The sequence below is a fragment of the Lissotriton vulgaris genome, chromosome 9 (genome assembly GCF_964263255.1).
Source record: "Lissotriton vulgaris chromosome 9, aLisVul1.2, whole genome shotgun sequence".
NCBI classification, from domain to species: Eukaryota; Metazoa; Chordata; class Amphibia; order Caudata; family Salamandridae; genus Lissotriton; species Lissotriton vulgaris.
Window position 1 is genome coordinate 434927169 of NC_141697.1, and position 26330 is coordinate 434953498.

The window sequence follows — 26330 nt, forward strand, 5'->3', positions numbered from 1 at the left end:
AAACAGTAAAAACTCCCTACCTTCCAGGTAATATCTCAGGGTTTCTATCGCCCATTTGATGGCGAGTGCCTCTTTTTCGATGGTAGCATAATTCTTTTCCCTAGGAAAAAGTTTTCGGCTTATATACAGGATAGGTTTTTCCCCTTGAGATGTCTCTTGGGACAAAACAGCACCCAGACCTAAATCAGAGGCGTCCGTTTGTAAAATAAAGGGACGAGAATAGTCTGGACTGATCAACACTGAATCAGAGGTTAGGGAATTTTTTAAGGTCTCGAACGATCGTACCACTGTAGTGGAAGGAGCTTGTAATACTTCTTCTGTTCGGATATTCTTTTGTAACAGATCCGTCAAAGGAGCTGCTATTTGCGAAAAATTAGGGATGAACCGCCTGTAATATCCCAGCAACCCCAGGAAAGCGCGTAGATCCTTCTTTGTTTTAGGAAATGGTATTTGAGCTATCGCGGATATTTTGGAATTTTGGGGTCTTATAACCCCTTCTCCTAAGAGGTATCCGAGGTATTTAACAGTCTGGGCCGCCAAATGGCTTTTGGCTGGATTAATTTTTAATCCATGAACCCCGAGTGTTCTAATCACTTGTGAGAGATGGTTCACATGTTGTTTCCAGGAGTCACTATAGATTATGATATCGTCTATGTATGCTCCAGCGTATTCCTCGTGTGGTCTGAGGACTGTATTCATGACTCGCTGGAAGGTGGCAGGTGCTCCATGTAAGCCAAAGGGCAACATTTTGAAATGATATAACCCATCTGGGGTAGAAAATGCTGTTTTCTCTTTATCCTCGGATCTCAAAGGGATTTGCCAATATCCTTTACACAAATCTAATGTGCTGATGTATTTGGCCCTCCCTATCCTTTCCACCATCTCGTCTACCCTTGGTAAGGGATATGTATCAAACTCGGAAATTTTGTTCACCTCCCTGAAATCAATACAGAATCTTACAGAACCATCAGGTTTTGGAACTAAAACTATAGGTGAATTCCACTCACTTGTAGAAGGTTCTATGACATCTAGTTGTAGCATTTTCTCAACCTCTTCTCATATAACCTGTCTGGGAGACTCTGGTATACGGTATGGTCGTAATCTCACTCGTTTACCTGGTGGAGTCTTTATCGGGTGTTCGACAAGTGTGGTTTTTCCAGGAGTGGTGGAAAATACCGTGGCTAAAGGTTGGAGAACTTGTATCAAGTCCTGTGTATACTCAACAGGCAATTCGCTATCTATACAAGTTTGAAACAGGGGAGTTTGAGGCTCTACACTGTTTACAGACACAGGAGCAGGTCCCTCCCATTTCTTCAGTAAATTTACATGGTAAATTTGTGACGCCTTCTTCTGGGAGTCGGTTTCAATCTTATAGGTCACAGGAGTCACTTGTTGAATAACTTTATAGGGACCCTGCCATTGCCCCAGTAATTTTTGGTCTGAAGAGGCCATCATTAACAATACTAGATCGCCTACCTGAAAGGTTCGGGTCTTTGTCCCTCGGTCATATTGGTTTTTCTGAGCTACCTGTGCATTCTCTAAGTTGTTCCTGACAATACTCCGAATTTGTTTCAAATGGGTTTGAAGATTGGAAACTTATTCAGGAAGAGGTCTAGCATCATTCTGTTCTGTTTCCCACTGTTCTTTTGCCATATCTAATAGTGTACGGGGTTGATGCCCGTATAACAACTCAAAGGGGGAGTGTCCCGTACTCTTTTGCTCTTTACATCTGATAGCAAAGAGAGCTAGAGGAAGAATATCTTCCCATTTACGGGCTTCTAACTCTAGAAGTTTTTTAAGAGTGGTTTTAATAGTGGCGTTATATCTCTCAACAAGACCATCCGTTTGGGGGTGGTAGGCTGAGGTACGGATTTGTTTCACGCCTAACTGCTTGCAAATGTCTCTCATCATCTTAGACGTAAAGGGAGTTCCCTGGTCTGTAAGAATTTCTTTCGGAAATCCGACTCTGGAAAAAACGCTAACCATTGCTTTAGCTATATTGGTGGTATCAGGTTTGCGTAGGGGTATGGCTTCTGGGAATCGAGTAGCATAATCTACCAGAACCAATACGTATCGACACCCGCTTCTAGATGGTAACAAAGGACCAATAATATCCATGCCAACCCGTGAAAAGGGTTCATCTATGACAGGGAGTGGAATCAATGGGGCTCTTGGGGGTTGATAACGACTGTGTTTTTGACACACAGGACATTCCCTACAATATTTCTTCACCTGTTGATAGATACCTGGCCAATAGAAATTTTCTAGGATAGTTTTCTCTGTCTTGTCTGATCCGAAATGACCCCCTAGTAGATGGCTGTGAGCTAGATATAGAACTTTCTCCCGAAAGGGGCCTGGAACTAACAATTGAGCTTTCTGTTGCGGGGAGTACTTTCTATACAATAAGCCATTTTTCTCAAAAAAATATGAACCTACATGTTGTGGGTCTTCTCCATCAAGAGCCTTGCTCCAGGCTTCCCGAAGAACAGGGTCTTCTCTTTGAGCTGCATGGAAGTTACGATCCGTTTCCCAAGGATTTTCTACCGGGATTACAGGTGTCACTAAGGGCTCTTTGTGTTTTTCAGCCCTTCTTTGACTGCGGCTTTTCCGTTCCTTGGGAGTCGGCCATTCTTTATCAGTCTCTGTAGCAAATGGTGCAGAGGACAACCAGTCCTCGGTAGACAGGGTAGTTTCTTGTAACAAATGGGGCAATTTGTCATAATCATTCCCGAGGATTGCTTGTTCAGGAAGTCGAGGTATCAGCCCCACAGTTAGGGATGTTCCTGAATCATTTGGATGCTGAACTAACACTCGAGCCGTGGGATAGGGTTTCACATCCCCATGAACGCATTTAATCGCCACCATTCCTTCAATGGGTCCAATGCTATTCCCTAAATCCTGGGGCCTAACCACGCTATGTAAACAACCAGTGTCAGCCAAGGCAGTAACAGGACGACCATTCAGGGATACGTTACACTTGTACGGGGGTAGTCTTTGATTCTCGGGGAAAGAACAAAAATAGTTACGAGCCAACCCTATCTCCATTGGCTCTTCTCTTTGAGGGCAAAATCTAGCTATATGGCCCATACCCCCACACTGGAAGCATTGTGGTCCCGACACAGACGGTCTCACGATGGGGACGCTAGGCAAAGGGTTGTTGGGAATGAGAGTCAAAGGCTCAGGTTTCTTAATGAGTGGGGGTCGAGGTGAACGGGTTGGTACGTGCCCACCTGTTTTCACATTTGATTCATCCCGGGTTTTCTGAAAGTCCTGGGCCCGGTTGTATGCGCTAGCTATTTCTACAGCCAGTTCTAGGGTCAGGTTTGCTTGCTGTCTCACCCATCGTTGTATAGGGGGATGAAGGGACGTTAAATATTGTTCCAAATAGATTTTGGCCATGATACCGTCCTTATCGGTGGGTGCGGGTTTTAACCAACGGTCGGCCATGTCCTTCACTCTGAAGTATAAAGCCCGGGGAGTTTCTTGTGGCCCCTCTTTCATCTGTCTCAATTTAAGTCTATAAGTTTCGTCATCCACACCTAATCTTTCTAGAATACATTTCTTGATGTCCGCATAAGATACAGTTCCTTGTAAGGTGGCTGCCTGGTAAGCTGCTTGCAAGTCACCGGACAATAATGGACCCAAGTACTGACCCCATTTATCGGCTGGCCATGATGCCGCCGTCGCCATCCTTTCAAAATTACTAAAGAAAAAATCGGGGTCCTCTCCTGCAACATAACGCTGTAACACTACAGACGGCAAGGTAGTAGGACCTCTCCGATTGCCTAAAGCTTCAGTAAGCTTACCCATTGCTGCTTCATGGGTCTGTCCCTGACCGGTGATAGCTTGTTGGAACTTGCCTCGGTCTTCTTCCACGACCGTTAAGAAACGTTCCATAACCTTGCTCAGGTGTTCCTGATTTTCGGCCATTTTTGCAAGGGCAGCCTCCATTTCGCCTTTCAATCCCACTTCTGACACCACTTGTGAGAGCGAGGGCTTGATAAACAGGCGTGGAGGCTGCAATATAGGTTTAAAAGTGGGTTTATTGAGGTTGGAGGGATGAGGAATTGGAGGGGGGATTGTGAATGTCTTCTTCTTCTGAGGTTTCCCAAGATGAGTTAGATGAGTCAGAAACTGATGTAGCTGTTCTCTTGCCTTCTAGGTCGTCTGGACCGGGTTGGGTATTCCGGAGGCTCATAGGAAAAGGAAAACAGACAAAGGGGAACCGTCAGAATGGAGTCCTTTTACAAAAAAAAAAAAACGTATACCGTCCACCACACCCTTGGTTGTCAGGATTTATCAAATAGCATTGACGAGTGGTTCTTGCTTAACTAATAAGGTGAGACGGAGTGTGCAGTTTAAAGCATATAGGAAGGAATTTTGATATGTACACTCTTACAATGGAGAACCAATAATCTGGGATGGACTCGTGCACCAACACTCGCATACTGCGCAAAACAGCGTGGTACCGGTCCGACTTTCACAGTTACGTTATACAGTGGATTTTCCCAATTCACTATACTTTCACCCGCCCTACCCTTAGTGTCCCCGAGTCAGTTCACTCACCGACCCCGACGTAACTCTCCTCCGAGTTACGGCCGCCTTCCAGCCTCCTCCGGACACCACCAGTCCTCCGACCAGCTTTCCTCTTCAGGGTTGTCAGGGCCGCTGTTCTCTATATCGGGTCCCGCGTCTTCTTTCTCGGGTCCCGCGTCTTCTCTCTCGGGTCCCGCGTCTTCTCTCTCGGGTCCCGCGTCTTCTCTCTCGGGTCCCGCGTCTTCTCTCTCGGGTCCCGCGTCTTCTCTCTCGGGTCCCGCGTCTTCTCTCTCGGGTCCCGCGTCTTCGCTCGTCCTCGCCGTTTCTGCGTCTCTCCTCCTTCTCTCCCTGACCTGTCTGGGCTCGCAAGTTATTGGCTTTCGCCACCCACTTCCGGGGTATGGGGGTTGGACTTCCGGGTTGTGTGAACGTTCACCAGTTCTCTGTGAAAATACACGAGAGTCATGCAGGGGTAATAGTCCACGAGTGGTGTCGTGACACCATGTACGTCCCTGCAAGTTCCGGGTAAGTGGGGGTTCCTTCTCACACGGAGCTATTAAAAAATACACACACAAAAATGAAATACTGTTCCAGTGTGTCGATGGTTAAAGAGAAAAACCCAGAACCGAGCATAAGGACATCCAAAGACTACCGATAGAGGGGCAAAACGATGCAAACGGCAAAAAACAGATTCATATAAAAGGCTCATAACATTCTGAAAGACACATTGGGATAATCAAGAGGTATTCACAAAAGTCGGATTATCTCCAGTATCAAATATGGGATTCTAAGGTGCAGCCACCAGTTGTGTACACCTTTAAAACTTCTGCAATTAAAAGTTCAAACTCTGAAACCTGCAGTGGACTCTGCCTTTGGTACTAGCGCCAGCACCCACGTGCTGCCTTCAAAGTGTGCCCCCACAGTGTTGCTTGTATTCTTTTGGGGGGGTTTCAATGGATAAAGATATTTCATTCAATCTTTGGACTCATTCCTGGAAAACAAACATCTGTGCGTTTCAGAATAAATCCATGGTAGGCTTCATCAGGTGTTGTGGCAGCTGGCAATCAACTTTACTCCTGACAAACTGGAACTTAAAAATATTTTACTGAGCTGGGTCTAGAAAGCTTTATTGGTACATTTATAACCGAAAGGAAAATAAACTCTACTGCTGATCGTAGCAGAGATTAGGTCCTGCTTACCTTAAACATACATATGCATTCCAGTATGTGCACAAAGGAGCATTAAGGAATGTTTTCCCTCACTTGTTGAATCAGTAATAAATTAGAACATTGAGCGGACCAGATCAGACTTCATCATTCAAAGTTCCATGCCCCTTTGCCGTGCACTCTAAAGCTTCTGAAGTTCATGTCCTTTATCCTGGCCTGTTGCTTGGGAGATAAACAGCAGCATCTGACAGTCACATCCGTAAACAGACCTTCAGAACACTAGTAGGTGGTTGCGGTTCCTCTCCAACAGCCACTTTTCACTAAATTGTCCTGTGATAACGTCCTAGATAAACGTGCTGTTTTAGTTGCCGCCAATCCTAAAACAGACACAAATGATTAACTCACTGAATCAGACCTACTCATACTAGGGACAAAGAACCATTGAAAACTTCAATTTTGGTGAATCTGTCCTTAACACACCAAGGCAGTGAGGTTTAATCATCTGCTACGACAGGCACAACAAAGGTCCCACGCCGTCTACGAGCCGAAATAGCATAGACGGATTGATGGTTAGATAGCATACTCGCTGTAAAGAAGAAATTAACATGTAGATTCACTTTATAAAATTCCAGAAATCCAATCCAGTGTAACATTACCAAGAAGATTCCAGCATATACAGCGATAAATTACACGGATTAACACATGTGCTGGGACATTGATGAAGATTTACCTAGACGGACGTATAACCAGTTTTAAGCCCTGAAGAGGTCGTGGGGAACTCCCTGTACAACGAAATATGTGTTTGCTGGGCAAAAGAAAGAAAATAAAGAACACAAAATGGAACCTATGTGTGTGGAAAATTAACTCAAACTTGGTGAACATTATCGGCGTCATCTTGCCCCTTTTCAAGCCCATTCGTGCGCGTAAGCGGCAGCCATTTCGAACACCATGGCCTCCCTGCCCCTCGCTGATAGCCAGCGCGTCTCTCTCTCTCCCTTAACCTCGCAAGCATCCCCCCCCCGCACACTGACAACCCCCGCTCTCTCATGCCTTGGGTCATAAACCCCTCTTCAGCGCAGCTTCACCACTGAATCCCATCCCGTTCCCAGCGCGACACCTCCCCTCATTCCTTTCATGGCCTCAGATCCTTTTGATGCAAACCCCCTTTTCCTGTGTCCCCGTTTGTCTTCCTTGTTCCCAGGCCGCCACCTGGCCCTGCGGATACTGTTTATTACCCCGTACAGTAGGAAGCTTCCCCTCCCCATCAAAAGACCCTCGAGCCGATCAAAGCCCCCACTCTATGAGATCCGATCAACCCCATGCATTCCGTGAATCGGCGGAATGCCCTGCTGTGCGACAACCATCACCTGTTGTGACCGGGGTGGGGAATCCAACTGTAAATATATGTGGGAACGGGCCTGAAGGGGAGATTCCGAGGATGTTCTTTCTAATACTAAAGTGTTGCGAGAATGTGTTATGTGCAATAAAGGTCATAAACCCTAGTATAAGAGGCCAGGCCTCAGAGATGTGGTTAGAGCACCTCGTGACGATACTTGCTGTCTGAATTGATGTGTTCTCCTCCGGAGAGAATAAAATCGTCGTTTCCTGCCTTCCAGTCTCCAGCGCCTGCTTCTTCATTGGTTAATATTGGCGGGTCATAGAGGCGATACCGCCGGGCAACATAAAAGGGTCTTTGGTTACCGGTTGTCTTTGGAACCCTTTTTTAACAATTGGCGTCCCAATTGTGGGGCCCATCAGCGACTCGTGGATCCAGTGGGAGAGGTCCTGACGACAGAGTGAACGACTGCAACGATCGGAAGGTACCCTGTCCGATAGACCCTCGTCTGACAGCCGATCATCCGAACTTCACTGGTTCCGAACAGACCTCTCTCGAGTGATCTGCGGTCCTGACTGGGAACCATCAGGAGTGCCACGAGAAGTACGAAGAGAAGAGGACGATCGGGCGCTGGATTCGGAAGACAAGAAACTGTCCATGCGGTCCGGGTAAGGTCGTGTAAACACGACGAATTGCGAGAGTGATAGATAATTGAAAATGATTGATAATTGTTGAGAAAATACTAGTATTACTTTTTGTTAATTTATTGGAGATTCACTGTCTACAAACGGAGAAACAACAGGCTCTCCCTTTATAAACAGCGAAGGATAGGTACGCACCCGTCGGACCTATCTTTCTCCCCCACTGAACAATTGCCCCCCCCCCCCATTGATTAACTGTTATAGATTGTTTTCTGGAGATTCTCTGTCTGCAAACAGGGAAGAATAGGTCCCCTCTTTGCAGATAGTGAAAGGGTAGGTGACGCGAACCTTTGCGAGCCTACTTATTCTTCCCATTGACCATATTGATTTTTTATTTTTGACCTAACATTGATTGCTCAGAATTGGTTCATGAGGTATTCGCTACGTGCAAACAACGTAGAATAGAAATATTCTGTCTAGTCTTTGCACGCAGCGATAAGATAGGTAGTGCTGACTATTATCCCATTGTGATCCGTCATGCCTGTCTTCTCCCCACTGGTTAGTAGCCTGTTTAACCCGGACCGCTTATTAGAGATGAACCATCCGGCTCCGCTGGAAGGCACCCCTAATAAGGACATGTTCATGAAGCATGGATTAATCGCTATAGCCTATAGTGAACTGTGGCATAAATATACGAAAAAGGATCGAGAAAGACAGTGGCCACTGAGAGGATCCTTTGATCTTGACAAAATAGAAACGGTAGAAATAACCCTTCGTAGGAATGAAACAACACCTATTATGCTCGATAGTCTCGGTATGTGGCGCAAAGAAGCCACACGACGAAGGGAAGGCGACGAATTCAGAAAAGGTGAAGGGACACGACGGACAACCCCCCAAACGTCTAGTAGGCAAAGGGAAGGGCCAGCGATGGCACAGTCCCGAGGAGTAGACATGAAAAGCGAACGGTGTAAAGGGATGTGCCGACAAGCCAACCCCGGAACACAACGACCCGAAGGTAATCCCCCGACATTACGCACAGGACGAACAGATTTAAAACAAAACCAATGTGCTTTCTGTAAATGTCTCGGGCACTGGAAAGCCCAATGTCCGACTTTGCAGAGCATAGGTAAGAATGGAGGGTCGACAGAAAGGACAGGCCGACAGAAAGGGAAAAGGCACGAAATAAAAACCAATCAGACTAGTACGGACAGGACAGATAGAACCACCCCGTTTGATTATGCTCGATGGCACAGATTTCATCAGACCAATTTTAACGACATGTTAGAGTTTTGGGACTGATTGCTCTCTGTTACTCCCCCACTCTGAAAAACCAAACACAATTACAGACCAGTGTAAACAACCCCCCGTTAGAGAAAAGACTCAAGGAAGCCAAGCGTCTATTATATAAACTTAGGATTTAATTACGGTAAAGAAAACACACAACCAACGGTAAAAAGAATAACTAGTAGAACTCTCTCTAAAACAAACTTTACTAATAGACAAAAAAATACAAAACATATTATGCTCACTCCGGAAGTCCTCCAATGTAACAGTTCGATGGTCCCGCCCATCCGAAACACATAGCACGTGTGGGGCGGGGCCTGCCAGCAACCATGGGCCAAAAAGAGATCGCTGGCGAGAAGGTCCTGGAGGCTCCACCAAGCAGGCAATGAAATGGTTTTTCCATACTACCCTTCCAGGGATGGCGTCCCCCGGGCCGCGAGTAGGGAGGGGGCGGATGAAAATGACCCCCTCCCTTGTATCTCCTGGTCCAGCCATCACGAATTTCTCCATCGAACGGATGCAGGGTGGGCAGGGAGGAAGAGGCGACGCGGACGAGCCTCTTCCACCTCCACAGGTAGGAGGCTTCCCTGCCCTGGTCCGGCGCCGACGTCCTCCAGCCGGACGACGGCCATATACCTACGCTGCACAGGAAATATAATGCCCGACTGGTATATTTCCGCAACACAGGACATACAAGACCCGACTGGTATACTTGCATAGTACAGGACACACAATGTCCGACGGGCATATTTACGGAGCACCGGATGTACAGTGGTCCCCCAAGAGTCGGAATCAGGGGTGTAGGGTGGTCATCATGTGCGCCCCTGATTCAAAGGGACGGCGTAGGATGCGCCGGGAGAGGAAGGCGGCACGGACGAGCCTCCCTCACCTCCCCAGATGAAGGCTCCGCCGCTGCACCCTGGCGCCCCGAACCAAAATGTCCTGCTCCAGCAGCATGATGCTCTGTCCTTCGCCATCACAAGAAGTTTCTTCCACTCCTGATGGATACGACAAAGGTGGCTGCCACAGGGCCTCAAAATGGCGTCTGGGCCCTCGAAAGGCGGGTCTAGGCCGCTGGAGTAACTTTGTCCGAAATTGCAACTCGGGCACTTGCCCACCTGGGCGCAAGCCCCCACCATCGACAAACATCCCCTCGACTTTGAAGATTCTACCAGAGTCCCAAGAGCCCTCGGCCCCTTCAGGCTTCCGGTGAGGAACAGCTGCATTGATCTCAACTGAAATAACCACGGCACAGCAACAAGATGGCGGTGCTCTCGTGTCTGCATCAGCTTCCGTCTGAACCACCCAGGAACATTATGGGCTAACGAACTTGAGTAAGTTCCGGCTGAGCATCAACATGACCCGGTAAGAAAGACTCTATCCCCCTCCCTCTCTTGATTGACGGTCCACACCACCAGCCCCTCTGTTAGCACAGTTTTCTTTTGAACTGCCGAAAGGGACTCTGGTCCAACCGCCAATCGTCGGGGACATTTTTTCCCTCTGATGCTACTTCCGGACTAAACCGGCCTCGCCCAAAAATGGCGCCGGTACCAATAGGAACTAACGGATGCCTCGTGGTGTTCCTTAGCTAATGAAACTTGATGTACTAAGATATATATATATATATATGAACCATTGCGCACTCGATGTTAAAGGGAGGAGGGCTCACTTGGCGAACATTTGAGAAGGGTTCCGTAAAATGTTGATTTCAATGAACAATTTATTTCTGATATTTGTTGTAACTGATACATAACGTCGCTTATGATGCACACCCGCGGTTTACATCTAGGAAATGTGATTACGATGAGCTTGACTGTGTTTCCATTTATGAACTGAAATGCCCCTGATTCCCTTGTCACGCAATGAAATGTTTTCAGTTACTTGCAAATAATAGATTAGGCCTTTTTACATGTTCTTGTGTTACAAAATAACCCCCCACTGTATGTGCTTCCATCGACGACATGTCAGGCCAAATTATGATTGTGCTCTCACATTTTACGTACTGAAGGATTATACCAATAAAGGTCTTAACAACTATGAATAAGCATCGCATACTTTTGTAAATGCGGGTATCGGTGGGAGGGTTTTTCTGTGCGCAACCGTTCTGCTCTTTTTTAAGGTTATCCGAGAAATGGTTGTTCGGCCCCGGATTGATGATCGGATCCCAGGTATGATACGTTGCCTCCAAAATATGCGACTAAGCTCAGGAACTAACATATGAAGAAGGACCTCGACTTCTGAAGAATGGGTAAAGTAAAGCGGGGTGATTGATAAAATGTTATTAAGATATGGTGGTCGAAGGTACTAAGGTACCGGGTTAGACGAAGAACTGATATGCCTTAGAACCTCACAGCTTTGGGAATGATTTAAGGACCCCGAAGGCCGGATACATCTACAAAACCGGGTACCTCACGCTAGGCACCTCTGATTCCTTTCTAAGCGTTTTTCTACACACGATCCTTAACGCCATCCTCGAACCTCCCCATGAACCACCTATCACATTGCCCGCCCCCTTGACTTTCAGAAACCAAAACCTTAAGGGATTATATCCCGAAGAGATGAGTACGAGTATGCGGTAAGTAAAGGACTTTCGTGCCCGTACATTTGATGTGTTCGAATGTTGTCCCCCCACCTTCCCCCTTCCCTCCTTTTTCCCTCTGCAGGTTACATTAGAATCCCGATTAGAGTATCGTAAGGGATCTGGAACCACGTCACGCCCGATGCATGAAAACAGACTACCGCTGCAAGACGACACAAAAAGGACGCCCTATCCAATGCACGACCTTTTCGTACCAGATCTAATGCTCTTCTGTCCCAAAACTGCATGCTTTCTACATCCTAACACAGACCCGAAACGTCTAACGTTGGGTAACGCACTGAATAGCCCAAACAATACACGGTCATTCTCCATGTCCCACGTGTACTGTTTGGCCTATTGTCTATCTCTCTCTCTCTCTCTCTCTCTCTCTCTCTCTCTCTCTCACTCTTTCACCCCTCCACACTTTCCCTCTTCCTAGCGACTGGCACCTAATTGACGAACCTGGTGCGCCTCCTGATTGGCCCCAAATACCACAAGTATTTGCACAAATTTGTCCTAAATAAAGTTGTATCGGTACCACGTTACTACCTCTCCTTTTCTGCTAAATATGGATGAAATTTAAATTGGCCATTAGGAAAGGGACAGGTAAGACGACTGAGGTTCCCTAAATTTGACCCACAGCCAGGGAACTATTTGTCAGTGGCTTCTATGATAAAATATGTCTGTGGTAATGCGACCATCCCCATTCCAAATTGTCCCCATACCCCAAACAGTAAGATATGATCAAGACACCCCCGTCTTCCCAAAATGCCCCCAGTTTGGTGTCAGCTGCCCTGAACGAGAGCTTGAAAAACGCCCCCTGCTCTAATTCACTATGTTCCTAATCGTTTTCCATAAGATCCCACCTTCCCCGAGGATAAGTTTAATAATTATCGCAAACCACCCCGAGTTTTTATAGCAACCAGGTTGCGAGGACTTATATAGAAAGTTAGAAAGATGTGTGCAAAGTTGAAAATTAGATCGAAAATCGAAAGAATTTGTTGCAGTAAGCCTTGTCGAAAATAAGATGTTTTTATGTAATGCAGACTTGTTTAGCCTATGTTCACCCCTCAGAAGGATGCCTATCAGACTATGGTGAATAGCACGTTGCACTTTTTCGTAAAATACAAGGTCCTGAAAGACCAGCCTAGCCTTGCAAGACTCGTACTAGGGAAATAGGTCTCTACCAGAAGAACTGACATCTACTATAATAGACGTATGCAATAAATGAGTACCAGACCTCGTACCTATTACGAATAAACGTAATAACCATCAAAGCGCCAAAGAACTAGCCAGCGGAAGGAAGTTGTAAGGAATCCAGCAAACCCATCATCAATTGTTTATACGTTAGCCGCAAGAATCTCCAATGTAGCGAGTGCTTACCCCAGTTGCTTGGTGTTGGGAGAGAAATAGATTTATGTAATTACCTTCTTCTGCAATATCTCTAAAGACTGTCTTTTCAAAACTCATTTAAGGGTATCACTGTCGGAGGAGAAAGAGACCGGATGTGGGAGCACGCGGCCTGACTGCGGATTGTGGAACATCAGCGACGGAGGCCGAGGCGAGACCACAGCAGTAAGGAGACGCCGGACGGGGCATTGTTTCAGACAAAGCTAAGGAAAGGGCTGACCTGAAGCCCCTGCTATATGATCAACGTGTGCCAAAAGCCCCCGCTCTCTGAACATGGTTACGGACTCGCCTGTCGAAAACTCTCCGCCTCCCCCTGATCTGTTCCCGACTTGGCCTTGCTCCATCCCCTCCTCCTCCGACCTACCATAAGGACTGTTCACACCCGCACCTTTCCACCCGAACTCCCAAGTTCCTCCAAATCCTACTGAGCTACCCAGAGAAGAGTACTCCCTGCGTCAGAAGGGAGGGAGCTCCGACTAAGTAGACCACGAACTATGTTAATCTTAGAACGGTGACCTAGAACTCCACCAAGGGTCGCCTCTAAAGAAAAGATGAACGAAGTATGTGGTTCTACCCGCTGCTGAACGCCTCGAAGATGATGGAAACGACTGGAAATGCTCACCACACAGACCCAAGAAACAAACAGATCTCACAATTCAGGAACAATCGCATTTTTTATTGCAAATCTATGCTCTGCGTTACAAAAGAAAGTGCACCTGCTCCAAAACCGTAACGCATTGCTCCTATGAGGTCTGGCGAAACAAGACAAAATGTACCCCTGCCCGCAGACCTCCAACGACTCAATCCACATGAACATTCCTGTTGACAGACCGAATTGTAATCCAGGTGCTTAACAGTGCCAACAGAAGACGACAAAAGACAACGAGAACTCTGATATTTCCTTTCTCTCCCAATCACCATTGGACTAACTATGCACCCGCCGAATGCAAAGAGGACTTATATAATAACTTACCAGCTCCTATTTCGAATGACTATAAGCATCTATGATCTATATCCAACGCCCTCGCTACGTAATTCTAGTCTGATATTGCATTACGATGACTTTTTTCTGCAACCAACTTAACGATGAACCCGCCTACTAGATGATGAGATTTTTCAATATGATGTTTATAATGTGATGTTTATGTACAGCTCTTTTGCCTAAGTCCCCTCTCCCTTACTTATGATCACTGCATATAGGTATAGATAGGAAATAGGCCAGCAAGATGTCTTGGAAATGTTAAAGGGAGGACTGTGGAAAATTAACTCAAACTTGGTGAACATTATCGGCGTCATCTTGCCCCTTTTCAAGCCCATTCGTGCGCGTAAGCGGCAGCCATTTCGAACACCATGGCCTCCCTGCCCCTCGCTGATAGCCAGCGCGTCTCTCTCTCTCCCTTAACCTCGCAAGCATCCCCCCCCGCACACTGACAACCCCCGCTCTCTCATGCCTTGGGTCATAAACCCCTCTTCAGCGCAGCTTCACCACTGAATCCCATCCCGTTCCCAGCGCGACACCTCCCCTCATTCCTTTCATGGCCTCAGATCCTTTTGATGCAAACCCCCTTTTCCTGTGTCCCCGTTTGTCTTCCTTGTTCCCAGGCCGCCACCTGGCCCTGCGGATACTGTTTATTACCCCGTACAGTAGGAAGCTTCCCCTCCCCATCAAAAGACCCTCGAGCCGATCAAAGCCCCCACTCTATGAGATCCGATCAACCCCATGCATTCCGTGAATCGGCGGAATGCCCTGCTGTGCGACAACCATCACCTGTTGTGACCGGGGTGGGGAATCCAACTGTAAATATATGTGGGAACGGGCCTGAAGGGGAGATTCCGAGGATGTTCTTTCTAATACTAAAGTGTTGCGAGAATGTGTTATGTGCAATAAAGGTCATAAACCCTAGTATAAGAGGCCAGGCCTCAGAGATGTGGTTAGAGCACCTCGTGACGATACTTGCTGTCTGAATTGATGTGTTCTCCTCCGGAGAGAATAAAATCCTCGTTTCCTGCCTTCCAGTCTCCAGCGCCTGCTTCTTCATTGGTTAATATTGGCGGGTCATAGAGGCGATACCGCCGGGCAACATAAAAGGGTCTTTGGTTACCGGTTGTCTTTGGAACCCTTTTTTAACATGTGTATTACATTGTGTTCTTCAAATGTGATAGGATCTAGTGTGTACACATGAGCTTGGTTATTATAGGATTCAGGATTTGTCCACAATCCGATAGGGAGGTAGCAGTCAAGCATGGCTTTGCCTCCGGATTGTAATCCTTCTCAACACATGAGCGTGCCTAATGAGGATGGGGGGTGGAGAAGGGCGGTTCAGAAATCCTACAAGGACATGTTTTTGCTGCCAGTCCGTTGTATTATACGTAATCTCTAAGTTTTGGAACAGTGGAAAGCATGGCTTGGAACGTGTGGGTGTTAAACAACAGTATTAAGTAATGTAAGGGACCGGGCAGCTGTCAGGCTTGGAGGTTGTATTGTGATACTTCAATAGCCTAATCTCGTTGACCAAGAGCATTAGGGATTTAGCGCAGGTGGGGAGAGGATGTTATAGGTGCAGAAAGCAGGCAAATTACCTTTATACTTAGAGAGAGTGGTCACCCTTGTACGCCACAGCTGTGCCTTTTGGATGAAAATGTACTAATGATCCAGAAGGCCATTATGAAGTCATTAGGAGAAAGTAGGGGGAATCTAGTGATTGTCACAGCGGCTCGATTTGCAAAGTTCAGTCCTGATCCAATACACGGAGAACCTCAAATAGGCCTTTATCTCTTTTCAAACCAGACCCCAAAATCCTGGCAATAAGCCTAGCAAACACTTGGAAAAGTAGCAACCTCAATAGTCCATCTAAGACAGTATGGCTTTCTTGCAGGCAGGTCAGTGCCATGCAACATACACAGACCATAAATTGCGATCAGTGGTTGTGGGTGGAAAGGGTTGGCAATCCAGTGGTCGCAAAATGTAGCAGCCGAAAGGCCTCTGATTCTGCATCATGGGTTTCTCTCTTTCAGCTATTGCAGCAATTTGATGGTTTTAGCTTATTATTTACTGGGATGGTATTGTTGTTGTATAGTGAACCAGTGGCCATAGTTCAGTTCAGCAGGGAACAACTCTTGCTTTATCATGGAACCAGGCAATGTTGTGCATTGCCACCATGCCGATTTGCAGTAGCTATGGACCTTTGAGCTGCTTAATAGGCAACAGATGTAGGGTCTGGAGTGACTACATGGCGTGGAATCCCGGATCTCTTTTTATATAAAAAGTGGCTGTGGTATGTGACCTACCTAGGGGGCACAGTGTTTGTGCAAAGAACCTATATTCTGGTTGAATAACTCTGTGCAATACCAGGCCTTCATACCAAGTGGAGTAAATCTGAGTTATTGACACTACCACTGTTGATGTTGCCTACAAGTGTGGAAGGAGATGATGCAGCGTTTTTCTAACTCTTAAACTCTTAATCCATATATTAAAGCTACTCCTTTGTGCTGCTGTACTTTATTCTCCTACTGTCCAGGAATGATGTAAAGTGGCCACTAGGCTAATGGGGGGCAGAAATCAAAGCAATGGAGGACCTCTTCGAAGGGCTCTAAATCATCCTCATGAGAGACATATAAGAGACATAAGCCACTCAGAAAATTCAGCGACCTAGTACTCTCAACTAAAAGCTAAGTGGAAAGCATAGAGAGAGATGGAGGATTGTGCCCTCTCGATTTGTCAACGTTAGTACAAAATGATTATCAAACGTTCCTAAATGGTTTTACGTGCGTGGTCTTTATTTGTTATTCCATACACGAAAAAGGCAGCAGACACGTGTTTCGACCTAGTGGTCTATTTGCCGCAGGCTTTTTCAAGGCAGAATTTAGTTATGTAGGCAGGTAAAGTATGTGATTCTCTAGATGGATGGTATTCAGTCTCTGCGGTCCCGGAAAAGCTAAGTGGAAAGCATGATGGCAGCCGTTATCAACTGAGCCTTTGACTAAATCATGGCTTCAATTTTTGCTGTGGTCAGCTGGGCGTCCTCAGCTAGGGACAAATATCCAAACTCTTTGTGTACCCTTTGCATGATGTACTCATGAGGTTCGCTCAGAATATGAAACCGTTGATGTATTGCCTGTTTACCATGCTGAGGATGCCGGTAGAGGGGTGGGGATGTTTGTATGACTGGCTTATGAAAATTATAAGCTTTAAAAAAAAAAGCAAGAGAAATTCACTGGAAAATGACAGCTGCCTTACTAGAACCACCCTTCCTACACTAGATAGTGTAAATATATTATAAGTATTTTCTAGTAATGAACCCTTCTGCCCTACCTCAAATATTAAGGGACAGTGACGGATCTGATATAGTTGATTCTTTCGTGTCTAGAGACTACTTTGAAGAAATGCATAGTTTTACTCAGACATACCAGTCCTATGCCATTAAAAAAAAAAAACATAACCCATACGGAGAGAAAGAATAATCGCCATCTAAGGGGACTATCATATATGGGGAACTGCTTTCAGTTAGCTATTTTCCCAGCCTGTCAATCACTGCCCCTTTCCCATGGTGCACGACATGTGTCCCACCACGCAGTTTCTTCTACTCATGTAATCTCTGCCTTTTTCACGATCCTCTCAGACCACTTCGGTGTTCATTTCTTCAGTACTCCCCCACTGCACGTCCTAGTAAGCTTTCCTCTCCTCACCTTTGCATTCCCTTCTCTTCTCACACTGTGCTGTGCTCCCACATTTCTCAGTGTCTTAATGTACTCTTCTGACCTCAGACGTCCACGCCAGAGTGGTGTTGTACTTTTCGATCCTAGGTGCCCACTCTTCTCCATAGATCTTCCTGCTGCGTCTGCGCTTTTGAACAGATTGTAATAGTGCTATACTTTCTATGGCGTGTATGAGGCGAATATATGATTTTACCTCGAATACAAGTTCCACGCATGGCAATACCACGCGAATTTTAGTTCGCAAGTGGCTTTACCACGCTGGAATTTGCAACGAAGGATCATACCACGCATTTTTACGTCCTAAACACAAACACAAATGCTAAAGATTATTTTCTTACCTGACACCTTCCTGTCTTTCACCAGCAGCCCGTACCTTCCATCCACCATCGAAACAAGCGTGAAAACACGTCTGCCAAAATTAAAAAAGGACTGCCGTAACGGCACGTCTTTGGGGGAGGCACTTTCCTTTTACCTCAGTGCTACTGAAGTGCGTTTTTTTTAAAAATGTAATTAACCCGCTCCTTTGTTTATTTTTGGGGGGGAGACCCCCCCAGGCCCCCCCATCCCCTTCCCAGCCAACCCCCGCCAACCCCCCCCACCCAATCCCACGCTGAACGACTGGAAAGAATTCCACGCCTCCCCCCTAGCCAGAACTTATATTCGTGGTAAAGACTGTCGTTGAAGGCATACGCGTGGAAAAGACGTTTGCGAGGTAAGTGCCTCGTAGTAAACGTCACGCGTGGAAAAGCCTTCGTTGAAAATGATGTTTCCCGTATGAGGCCATGGGTTTGTTTTGCTCTCCCATCTCTTATTCTACTATACTGCTTGGCCTCCACCATGTGTTACAGTACTGTGCTAGTTTTCTTTCTGAGACTCTCTCCCGCCCAGTGACAGGTTATATAGGACTCCTTCAATGTCAAATAAGAAAGCACAACGACTGAGTAATGATCATATAATCATACAAAACTCTCGTTTCTAGGGCTGTAGAGCAATTTATCTGGTAAAGTGTTTGGTTAGCACATCCCATTCATTTCACACAGATCGTAAAATGGGCTTACATTTGCAAACCAAGACATCCCAGCAGCCATCATTTATGTTGTTACCACAGAGGCAGACTCTGGGTAGCCATCGTGGAATGAGTCAACAGTCAAAAGTAGAATTTCTGTTTCGAGATGAAGTAAGATGTTCCTTTCAAACATCTGTCCAAAATGTCTGGACAATACACAAATTATATGACCTTTGCTCCTCACCAACACCTATTTGGTAAATGCGGGAGCAGCTGTCTGGCATAAAGAATATACATATCATTCTAGAGCAAAGGTACGCAGCTGATTAGACCTCTTAAGAGAATTATTGGAATCAGATTCCTGACAGAGAACTCCAAAAACTTAAGCTACTCCTCTTATACTCCCTCCCTTTTACCAAACTTAGGTTAGGTACACCGGGGTAGGCGTATTTAGAAGCACCAGTTGAGTATTTTAGTCATCTTTTTATCACTGTATGTATTTTATGTATTTTATACATTTTATGCACTTTATGGCTTAGAAACCATATCATGCTTGTACAGTACTACTTTATAATACTGTTCGTATTATATGCATTGTACTTCATAGTAAGCTTTACTATTGTAGCAGTTCATTTTCAATGCTTGAGAAAGAAGACTGTTCAATAAATAAATTTTTATTGAAAACGCCTGTCTCTCTATTTCTCTTGCACCTCTGGTGAAACTAAGCATGCACGATTGACTGAGTGAAATAGTTATCTATTGTTTCCGCAACTCTAGAGATTTGATTTCTTATTCTTGGGAAACAAAGTTGTCATGTTTTATGCGGTTGTCAGAAACTAATCCCTTCTTGTTTATTCGAGAAAGGTTCTAGTGACCTCTGAGCTAGCTGGCACTCACAATTAAGTCTAATATCGCCGGTAGAGACCTAGTAGACCTCAGTCCTACGTCAAAGCTACAGGATATATTATTCCAATGCGCAGAGCCTATTGGGAATATAGGAACTACACTACAGTTCATTTCATACGAGGCCACCTGCACACTCAGGTGATGTGGCCTTACTAGGACATGAAATGAAAAGGAACTTCCAAGAACTTTACTCTCGCTGTGGGTTTAACATCAACAACAGCATAAACACTTGGGCTTGGCCGCAATCTTGTTGAAGCCAGTTTACAGGCCCAGAGATAAAATACCGACAGCGAACGTAAGATTAAGGTGATGGACAAAGGGAATGTACTGCTAGCTCCCCGATAAAATATCACCTTGGTAGAAAAAGGTGCGAATTACCTCAATCGGATTATTTAGAAGAAGACGCAAAGCAAAGGCAAAAAAAATCTCCTAAACCAGTCTATTCATCTCGTACAAAAGGAGGGACGGAAAGAATGCATTTTCACTAAGTGCTGCTGAGAGATGGAGTGATTTTCTCCGGGACTTCAGTCACTTAACTAACAATGGGTATTCTGTTCTTTGGGCAGGTCGAAAAGTTAAGTTGAAGGTTAAAAAAAAGGCGTGGTTACAACAACTTCCGACAAACCACTCCAATGGGACGATATGTTGCCAAACTGCAAGCACAAGCATGTACATCTTAAAAATGGTCTCATTGTGCGAGCCCTGTGAATTTGAAACCTAGTTTCATAATCACCCCGTCATGTAATGCTGAACCCAAGCTCCAGATGAGCTTCTCACACCACTATCACTGTTCACAACAAGCATTTGCAATGCAATAGGGCTCGCATTAATTAAGTTTTAGCTATTGGCATTGTGAAATATTGCAACACCAATTGCAACAAAAGTCTATAAATTGTAGACCAAAAAAAAGTGTATTTATATTTGTATCAATGGTGGCATGCTGTGCTTTAGATGAATGTTTAAAAGTAAAGTGTGCCATACTGCAATTGCTACAATAGTTAATTATGGATGCGTTAACAATTGATGTGTGCACTGATGGCTGGTGGTGTGTGTACCTGTAGGTATTGTGCATTGATGGCTGGTGGTGTGTGTGCCTGGTGTTAGTGTGCACTGCAGGCTGCTGTGTGTGCCTGGTGGAAGCGTGCACTGACAGCTGGTGGTGTGTGTGCCTGGTGAAAGCGTGCACAAACGGCTGGTGCTGTGTGCCTGGTGAAAGTGTGCACTGACGGCTGGTGATGTGTGTATGCCTGGTGAAAGTGTGCACTGACAGCTGGTGGTGTGTGTGTGCCTGGTAAAAGTGTGCACGGACGTCTGATGGTGTGTGTGCATGGTGGAAACGAGTGCACTGACGGCAGGTGGTGTGTGTGCCTGGTGAAAGCGTGCATTGACGGCTGGTGTTGTGTGGGTGCCTGTTGAAAGTGTGCACTGGTGGTGTGGGTGTGCCTGTTGAAAGTGTGCACAGGTGGTGTGTGTGTACCTGTTGAAAGCGTGCACTGACTGCTGGTGGTGTGTGTGCCTTGAGGCAAAGCGTGCACTGACGGCTGGTGGCGTGTGTGCCTGGTGAAAGCGTGCCCTGACGGCTGGTGGTGTGTGTGCCTGGTGGAAACGAGTGCACTGACGGCAGGTGGTGTGTGTGCCTGGTGAAAGCGTGCACTGACGGCTGGTGTTGTGTGGCTGCCTGTTGAAAGTGTGCACTGGTGGTGTGTGTGTGCCTGTTGAAAGCGTGCACTGACGGCTGGTGGTGTGTGTGCCTTGTAGCAAAGCGTGCACTGACGGCTGGTGGTGTGTGTGCCTGGTGAAAGCGTGCACTGACGGCTGGTGGTGTGTGTGCCTTGTGGCAAAGCGTGTACCGACGGCTGGTGGTGTGTGTGTCTGGAAGCGTGCACTGAAGGCTGGTGGTGTGTGTGCCTGGTGGAAAAGCGTGCACTGACAGGTTTAAAAGTAAAGTGCGCCATACTGCGATTGCTACAATAGTTAATTGTGGATGCGTTAACAATTGATGCGTGCACTGATGGGTGGTGGTGTGTGTGCCTGTCGAAATTGTGCACGGATGGCTGGTGGTGTGTGTGCCTGGTGGAAGTGTGCGCTGACGGCTGGTGGTGTGTGCGCCTGGTGGCAAAGCGTGCACTGACGGGTGGTGGGGTGCCTGGTGAAAAAGTGTGCACTGACATGTCTTGATCATTTATTTGGTGACTAACTCTAGCACTGAATGGTCGCTTCTGGTGGATACTCTGGACAGGCATGTCAGCCATCTGGTAGGACCATCTGGCATCTACTGGCTAGCCATCATAATTAGCCAGTGTAGGTCTGCGGAAACCACCCTAGCACCATCAACATCCGGTGGCCAGATTCCTTTATTCAGCCTCCTGTTTCTAGGATTAGTGCATTTAAGTTAAAAGCCAACAAAGCTAACAAGCATTTGCAATGCAATAGGTCTCGCATTAGGAAAGTTTGTGCTATTGGTATTGTAAATGACATTTTTTTTATTTATGTGTTGGTTTTGAAAATAGCGAAATTAATAGCTTTGTCATTTACAAAGCCAATAGTTTTAACTTTCACAAATGTGACCCCTATAGCTTTTGTAATGCAATATGTGTTGTATTTTCACGAAAATCCAAGAACGGAAGTGAAATATTAACATCTTTTTGTGACATTTATAAGACAGACGTGATCGTTGTTTGAGTACTTTACGCTGGTGTTTGGATTCCTGTAAATCCTTAGTGTTGCAGGGTGCTTAAGAATTTTGTGATCCCAGTGGTACTGTATTCCGTGCTGGGGGGAGGGGAGAGAAAGGAGAGAGAGAAAGGAGAGAGAGAGAGAAAGGAGAGAGAGAGAGAAAGGAGAGAGAGAAGAAAGGAGAGAGAGAGAAGGAGAGAGAGAGAAAGGAGAGAGAGAGAGAGAGAGAGAAAGGAGAGAGAGAGAGAAGAAAGGAGAGAGAGAGAGAGAGAGAGAGGAGAGAGAGAGAGAGAAAGGAGAGAGAGAGAGAAAGGAGAAGGAGAGAGAGAAGGAGAGAGAGAAGGAGAGAGAGAGAGAGAGAGAGAGAGAGAGAGAGAGAGAGAGAGAGGAGAAAGGAGAGAGAGAGAGAGAGAGAAAGGAGAGAGAGAGAGAGAGAGAGAAAGGGAGAAGGAGAGAGAGAAAGAAGAAGGAGAGAGAGAAAGAGAGAGAGAGAAAGAGAGAGAGAGAGAGAGAGAGAGAGAGAGAGAGAGAGAGAAAGGAGAGAGAGAGAAAGGAGAGAGAGAAAGGAGAGAGAGAAAGGAGAGAGAGAAAGGAGAGAGAGAAAGGAGAGAGAGAGAGAGAGAAAGGAGAGAGAGAGAGAGAGAGAGGAGAGAGAGAGAGAGGAGAGAGAGAGAGAGAAGGAGAGAGAGAAGGAGAGAGAGAGAGAGAAGGAGAGAGAGAGAGAGAGAGAGAGAGAGAGAGAGAGAGAGAGAGAGAGAGAGAGAGAGAGAAAGGAGAGAGAGAGAGAGAGAGAAAGAAGAAGGAGAGAGAGAAAGAGAGAGAGAGAGAGAGAGAGAGAGAGAGAGAGAGAGAGAGAGAGAGAGAGAGAAAGGAGAGAGAAAGGAGAGAGAGAGAGAGAGAGAGAGAGAGAGAGAGAAAGGAGAGAGAGAGGAGAGAGAGAGAGAGAAAGGAGAGAGAGGGGAGAGAGAGAGAGAAAGGAGAGAGAGAGAGAGAAAAAGAGAGAGAGAGAGAGAGAGAGAAAGGAGAGAGAGAAAGGAGAGAGAGAGAGAGAGAGAGAGAGAGAGAGAGAGAGAGAGAGAGAGAGAGAAAGGAGAGAGAGAGAGAGAGAGAGAGAAAGGAGAGAGAGAGAGAGAGAGAGAGAGAGAGAGAGAGAGAGAGAGAGAAAGAGAGAGAGAGAAAGAGAAAGAGAAAGAGAGAGAAAGAGAAAGAGAGAGAGAGAAAGAGAGAGAGAGAAAGAGAGAGAGAGAGAGAGAGAGAAAGAGAGAGAGAAAGAGAGAGAGAAAGAGAGAAAGAGAGAAAGAGAGAGAGAGAAAGAGAGAGAGAGATTTCCAGATCCATCTACAAGGTTCATAAGACCTCCAGCACGTCCTGGTAACCGGCGTGTCACACTGGATTGGTTCCGGGTGCACTAACTTGTGTTAAATTCTATAGTAGCTAATACCGGTCCAGAGTTCGTCACAGAATGATATGTTTTGGAAATTTTTTCAAAAGTTTATGGTTCAGCAATAAACAATAACAAAGCCTCACTCATGAGTTGATTTCCTTCATCCACAGTGCTTTGCCCAACCTGACTCCTCCTTATCAAGGGGAATATCACGTAATTTCGCAAACCTGTCACTCAAATGTAGGAGGCGCAGCTACTGCCAGGCAGTGCAGTTTGTGAGGCATAATACTTTTAACTCTGCTTCAAAGTCCGCTCAAGCAGAATAAACCTGCAACAACATTATTGCATTTGATTTATGTCCACTGAAACCCGCAGCCATAACAGTTTTCCAGTCGAATAAAATCCGGCACTCGTACTTCATGTAAATGAGGAGCTCATAGGCTAGATTCTGTCGAATTAAAGAAAATGCAAGTACATCTTAATACATCTAGTTTATTGGCCTTTGGCGCATCGGTCTGTTTGTGCGGATGGGAGGCAAAGGGTATTAAACACAAGCCTTTCAGCCGAAGCTTAAGAGGGTGCGCCCTTGTGAAGCGAGCGCGCTCACAACAGCAGAACGCCAACTGGAAGTTCGGCAGCGTGAAGCCGGTCGTGGGGTGGGACATCCGCCTTCTACGTGAAGCCCGCATCCACGGAGTGCCAGAGAGCAGCATTGGTGACGCGGGTGGGGCTCCCATGCCTGAGGGAGAGCCCCGCGGTGGCTGCCGAAGTCAGGAGAGGCGGCGGTGAGTAGGGCTTAGTTGTAAGGGGGGCGGGGGTATGTGTCTGTGTGCAGGGGGGGTTGGGGGCTGCAGCGGGTGTATGCGTGCGTGTCTGTATGTGTGTGTGTGCAGCGGGGGTCGGGGGGGGCGGCAGCGTGTGTATGTGTGCGCGCGCCTGTGTGTGTGTGTGCAGGGGGTGGGGGCTGGCTGTGTGTGTGTGTGTCCGCCGTGTTTGCATGCAAGCCAAGCGAAAGCAGGGGCTGTGTGCGCGTCTGCGCAAGCGCGTCTCAGAGGCGCACTCCCACGGTGAAAACAGAGAAGGGAAAAGCGCGCAGCACACTCGTGTCTACATTCCCAGATACGGGCAACAATAGGTCTCGAGCAGACGCTGCTCGACCTAAAAAATTTTTTTTTAAAGCATTTGCAATGCAAAAGGTCTCGCATTTACCAGAGTTTGAGCTATTGACATTGCAAATGACAATGCCTTTTAGTTTTGTTTTCGCTTTTAAAACATAAATAAAAGGCATTGTCAGTAACAATGCCAATTGCTTAAACTCGTTCTTCTCTTTCATACAACACTTTTAGATTCAACTGCTTTTAATCCAACAGAAAGCTTTATCAAGACAAACCCAGCAGGTGAAAAAAGTAATCTTGTTTCCTATGTTCTGTGGCCGTCCTTGCTTTGACTGAGGTGACAATCAAACAGTTGATCTCAGGTTCTCTACATCAGGGGGGGGCTCGACAAGCAGCTGTTGTTCAGTTTATGCCACTGCCCACCCTACAAGGAATGCCCCTTCACCCTACGCATTTCTATTCTCATGTCTCCAGCTTTACTAACGCTTTCTCACTTCTTTTCCTCCATGTTTCGGTCTCTGTTTTTTTTAATACACTTGTGGTTTTCGAATCCATAACTTCAGTTGTGCCATTGTTTTTTGCGTTCTTAACTCCTTCGGTTCAACACGTCTTCAAACGTCACTACGGAGTCTTCCTTCACCCACCTTTGCTCTCATGTTGAGATCTCCAGAAGCAGGCCTGCTCCTCATAGGAAACATGCCGCCTCTTGTAATGTGGTTGTTACTTTTTAGAAATGTTATTATTTTCCTTTTAATCATAGTTGGTGGTCTGCGTGAAAATCAAAGAGTTGGGAGCTCTGTGGACTCGAGGTGCGCTTCACAAAAAGCTCCATTGGAAAACAGACTAAATTTTAACTGTCTCAGCAGAGGGGCCAGTGACTGAATAGGCACAGAGCTCAGCAATCACCCCCCTTATTCCGCTCCGGCAGGTTCTTCAAAAGCCGGCATGCGCACATGGCTGACTGAGCACAATCTAATAAACTGATTTTGTGCACTTAATTGCGGTCTGTGCTCCTGCTTTTTGTTATATCGCAAACGCCGGCTGGCAGAGGAATTGCTGCAATGTCTAATTTATTATACCATTTCAGCATGCTACAAACTTATGCACATCACAGCTTAAAAACATATGCAAAGTCATTAGCTATACCTAAACACTTATAAGCTCCCAAAGGCGAGACCTATTGGCTATGCCAATGCTTGTTCTTCCTGGTTCCATCTGTAGAGAGATTCTCTACCCTCCTTCTCTCATCTAGTGCAGTATCCATATCCAAGAAGTGCCCTCTGTCCAACCAATGCCCCAGTATCTACTTCTGGTATTCTACATCCTTTGCCCCACAAGAGTGTAGTTTCCTTCATCCTTCTCAGAGACTCCCTCTCAAAGTCATCCTGTCCAGTCCCATTCACTGGTCTCTGTCACACTCCCTGCAGCTACCTCACATTCAGTGGATTTTCCCACTTCCAACAGAATCTCTTATTCACCGCTCCCCCTCACCTGAGGGACCCTCTCGCTCCACAGGAAATCATCTCTACTACACGCCTTCTGTGCCCTGCTCCTACACACACTTCTTTCTCATCCT

At 46.3% G+C, this 26330-nt stretch overlaps 2 protein-coding genes across 2 annotated transcripts in view; one reads left to right on the forward strand and one right to left on the reverse strand.

The window, feature by feature from the left end:
- Positions 1-26330, reverse strand: part of PPP1R13B (protein phosphatase 1 regulatory subunit 13B) — a 427185-nt gene that overhangs the window by 355124 nt on the left and 45731 nt on the right. The window lies entirely within an intron of this gene.
- The window catches only part of LOC147690246 (uncharacterized), a 46089-nt gene continuing 24797 nt past the window's right edge, over positions 5039-26330 (forward strand). The window contains exon 1 of the mRNA XM_086937293.1: positions 5039-5061. Coding sequence (XP_086793419.1) covers positions 5039-5061 — 23 coding nt within the window. The remainder of the gene's footprint in view (positions 5062-26330) is intronic.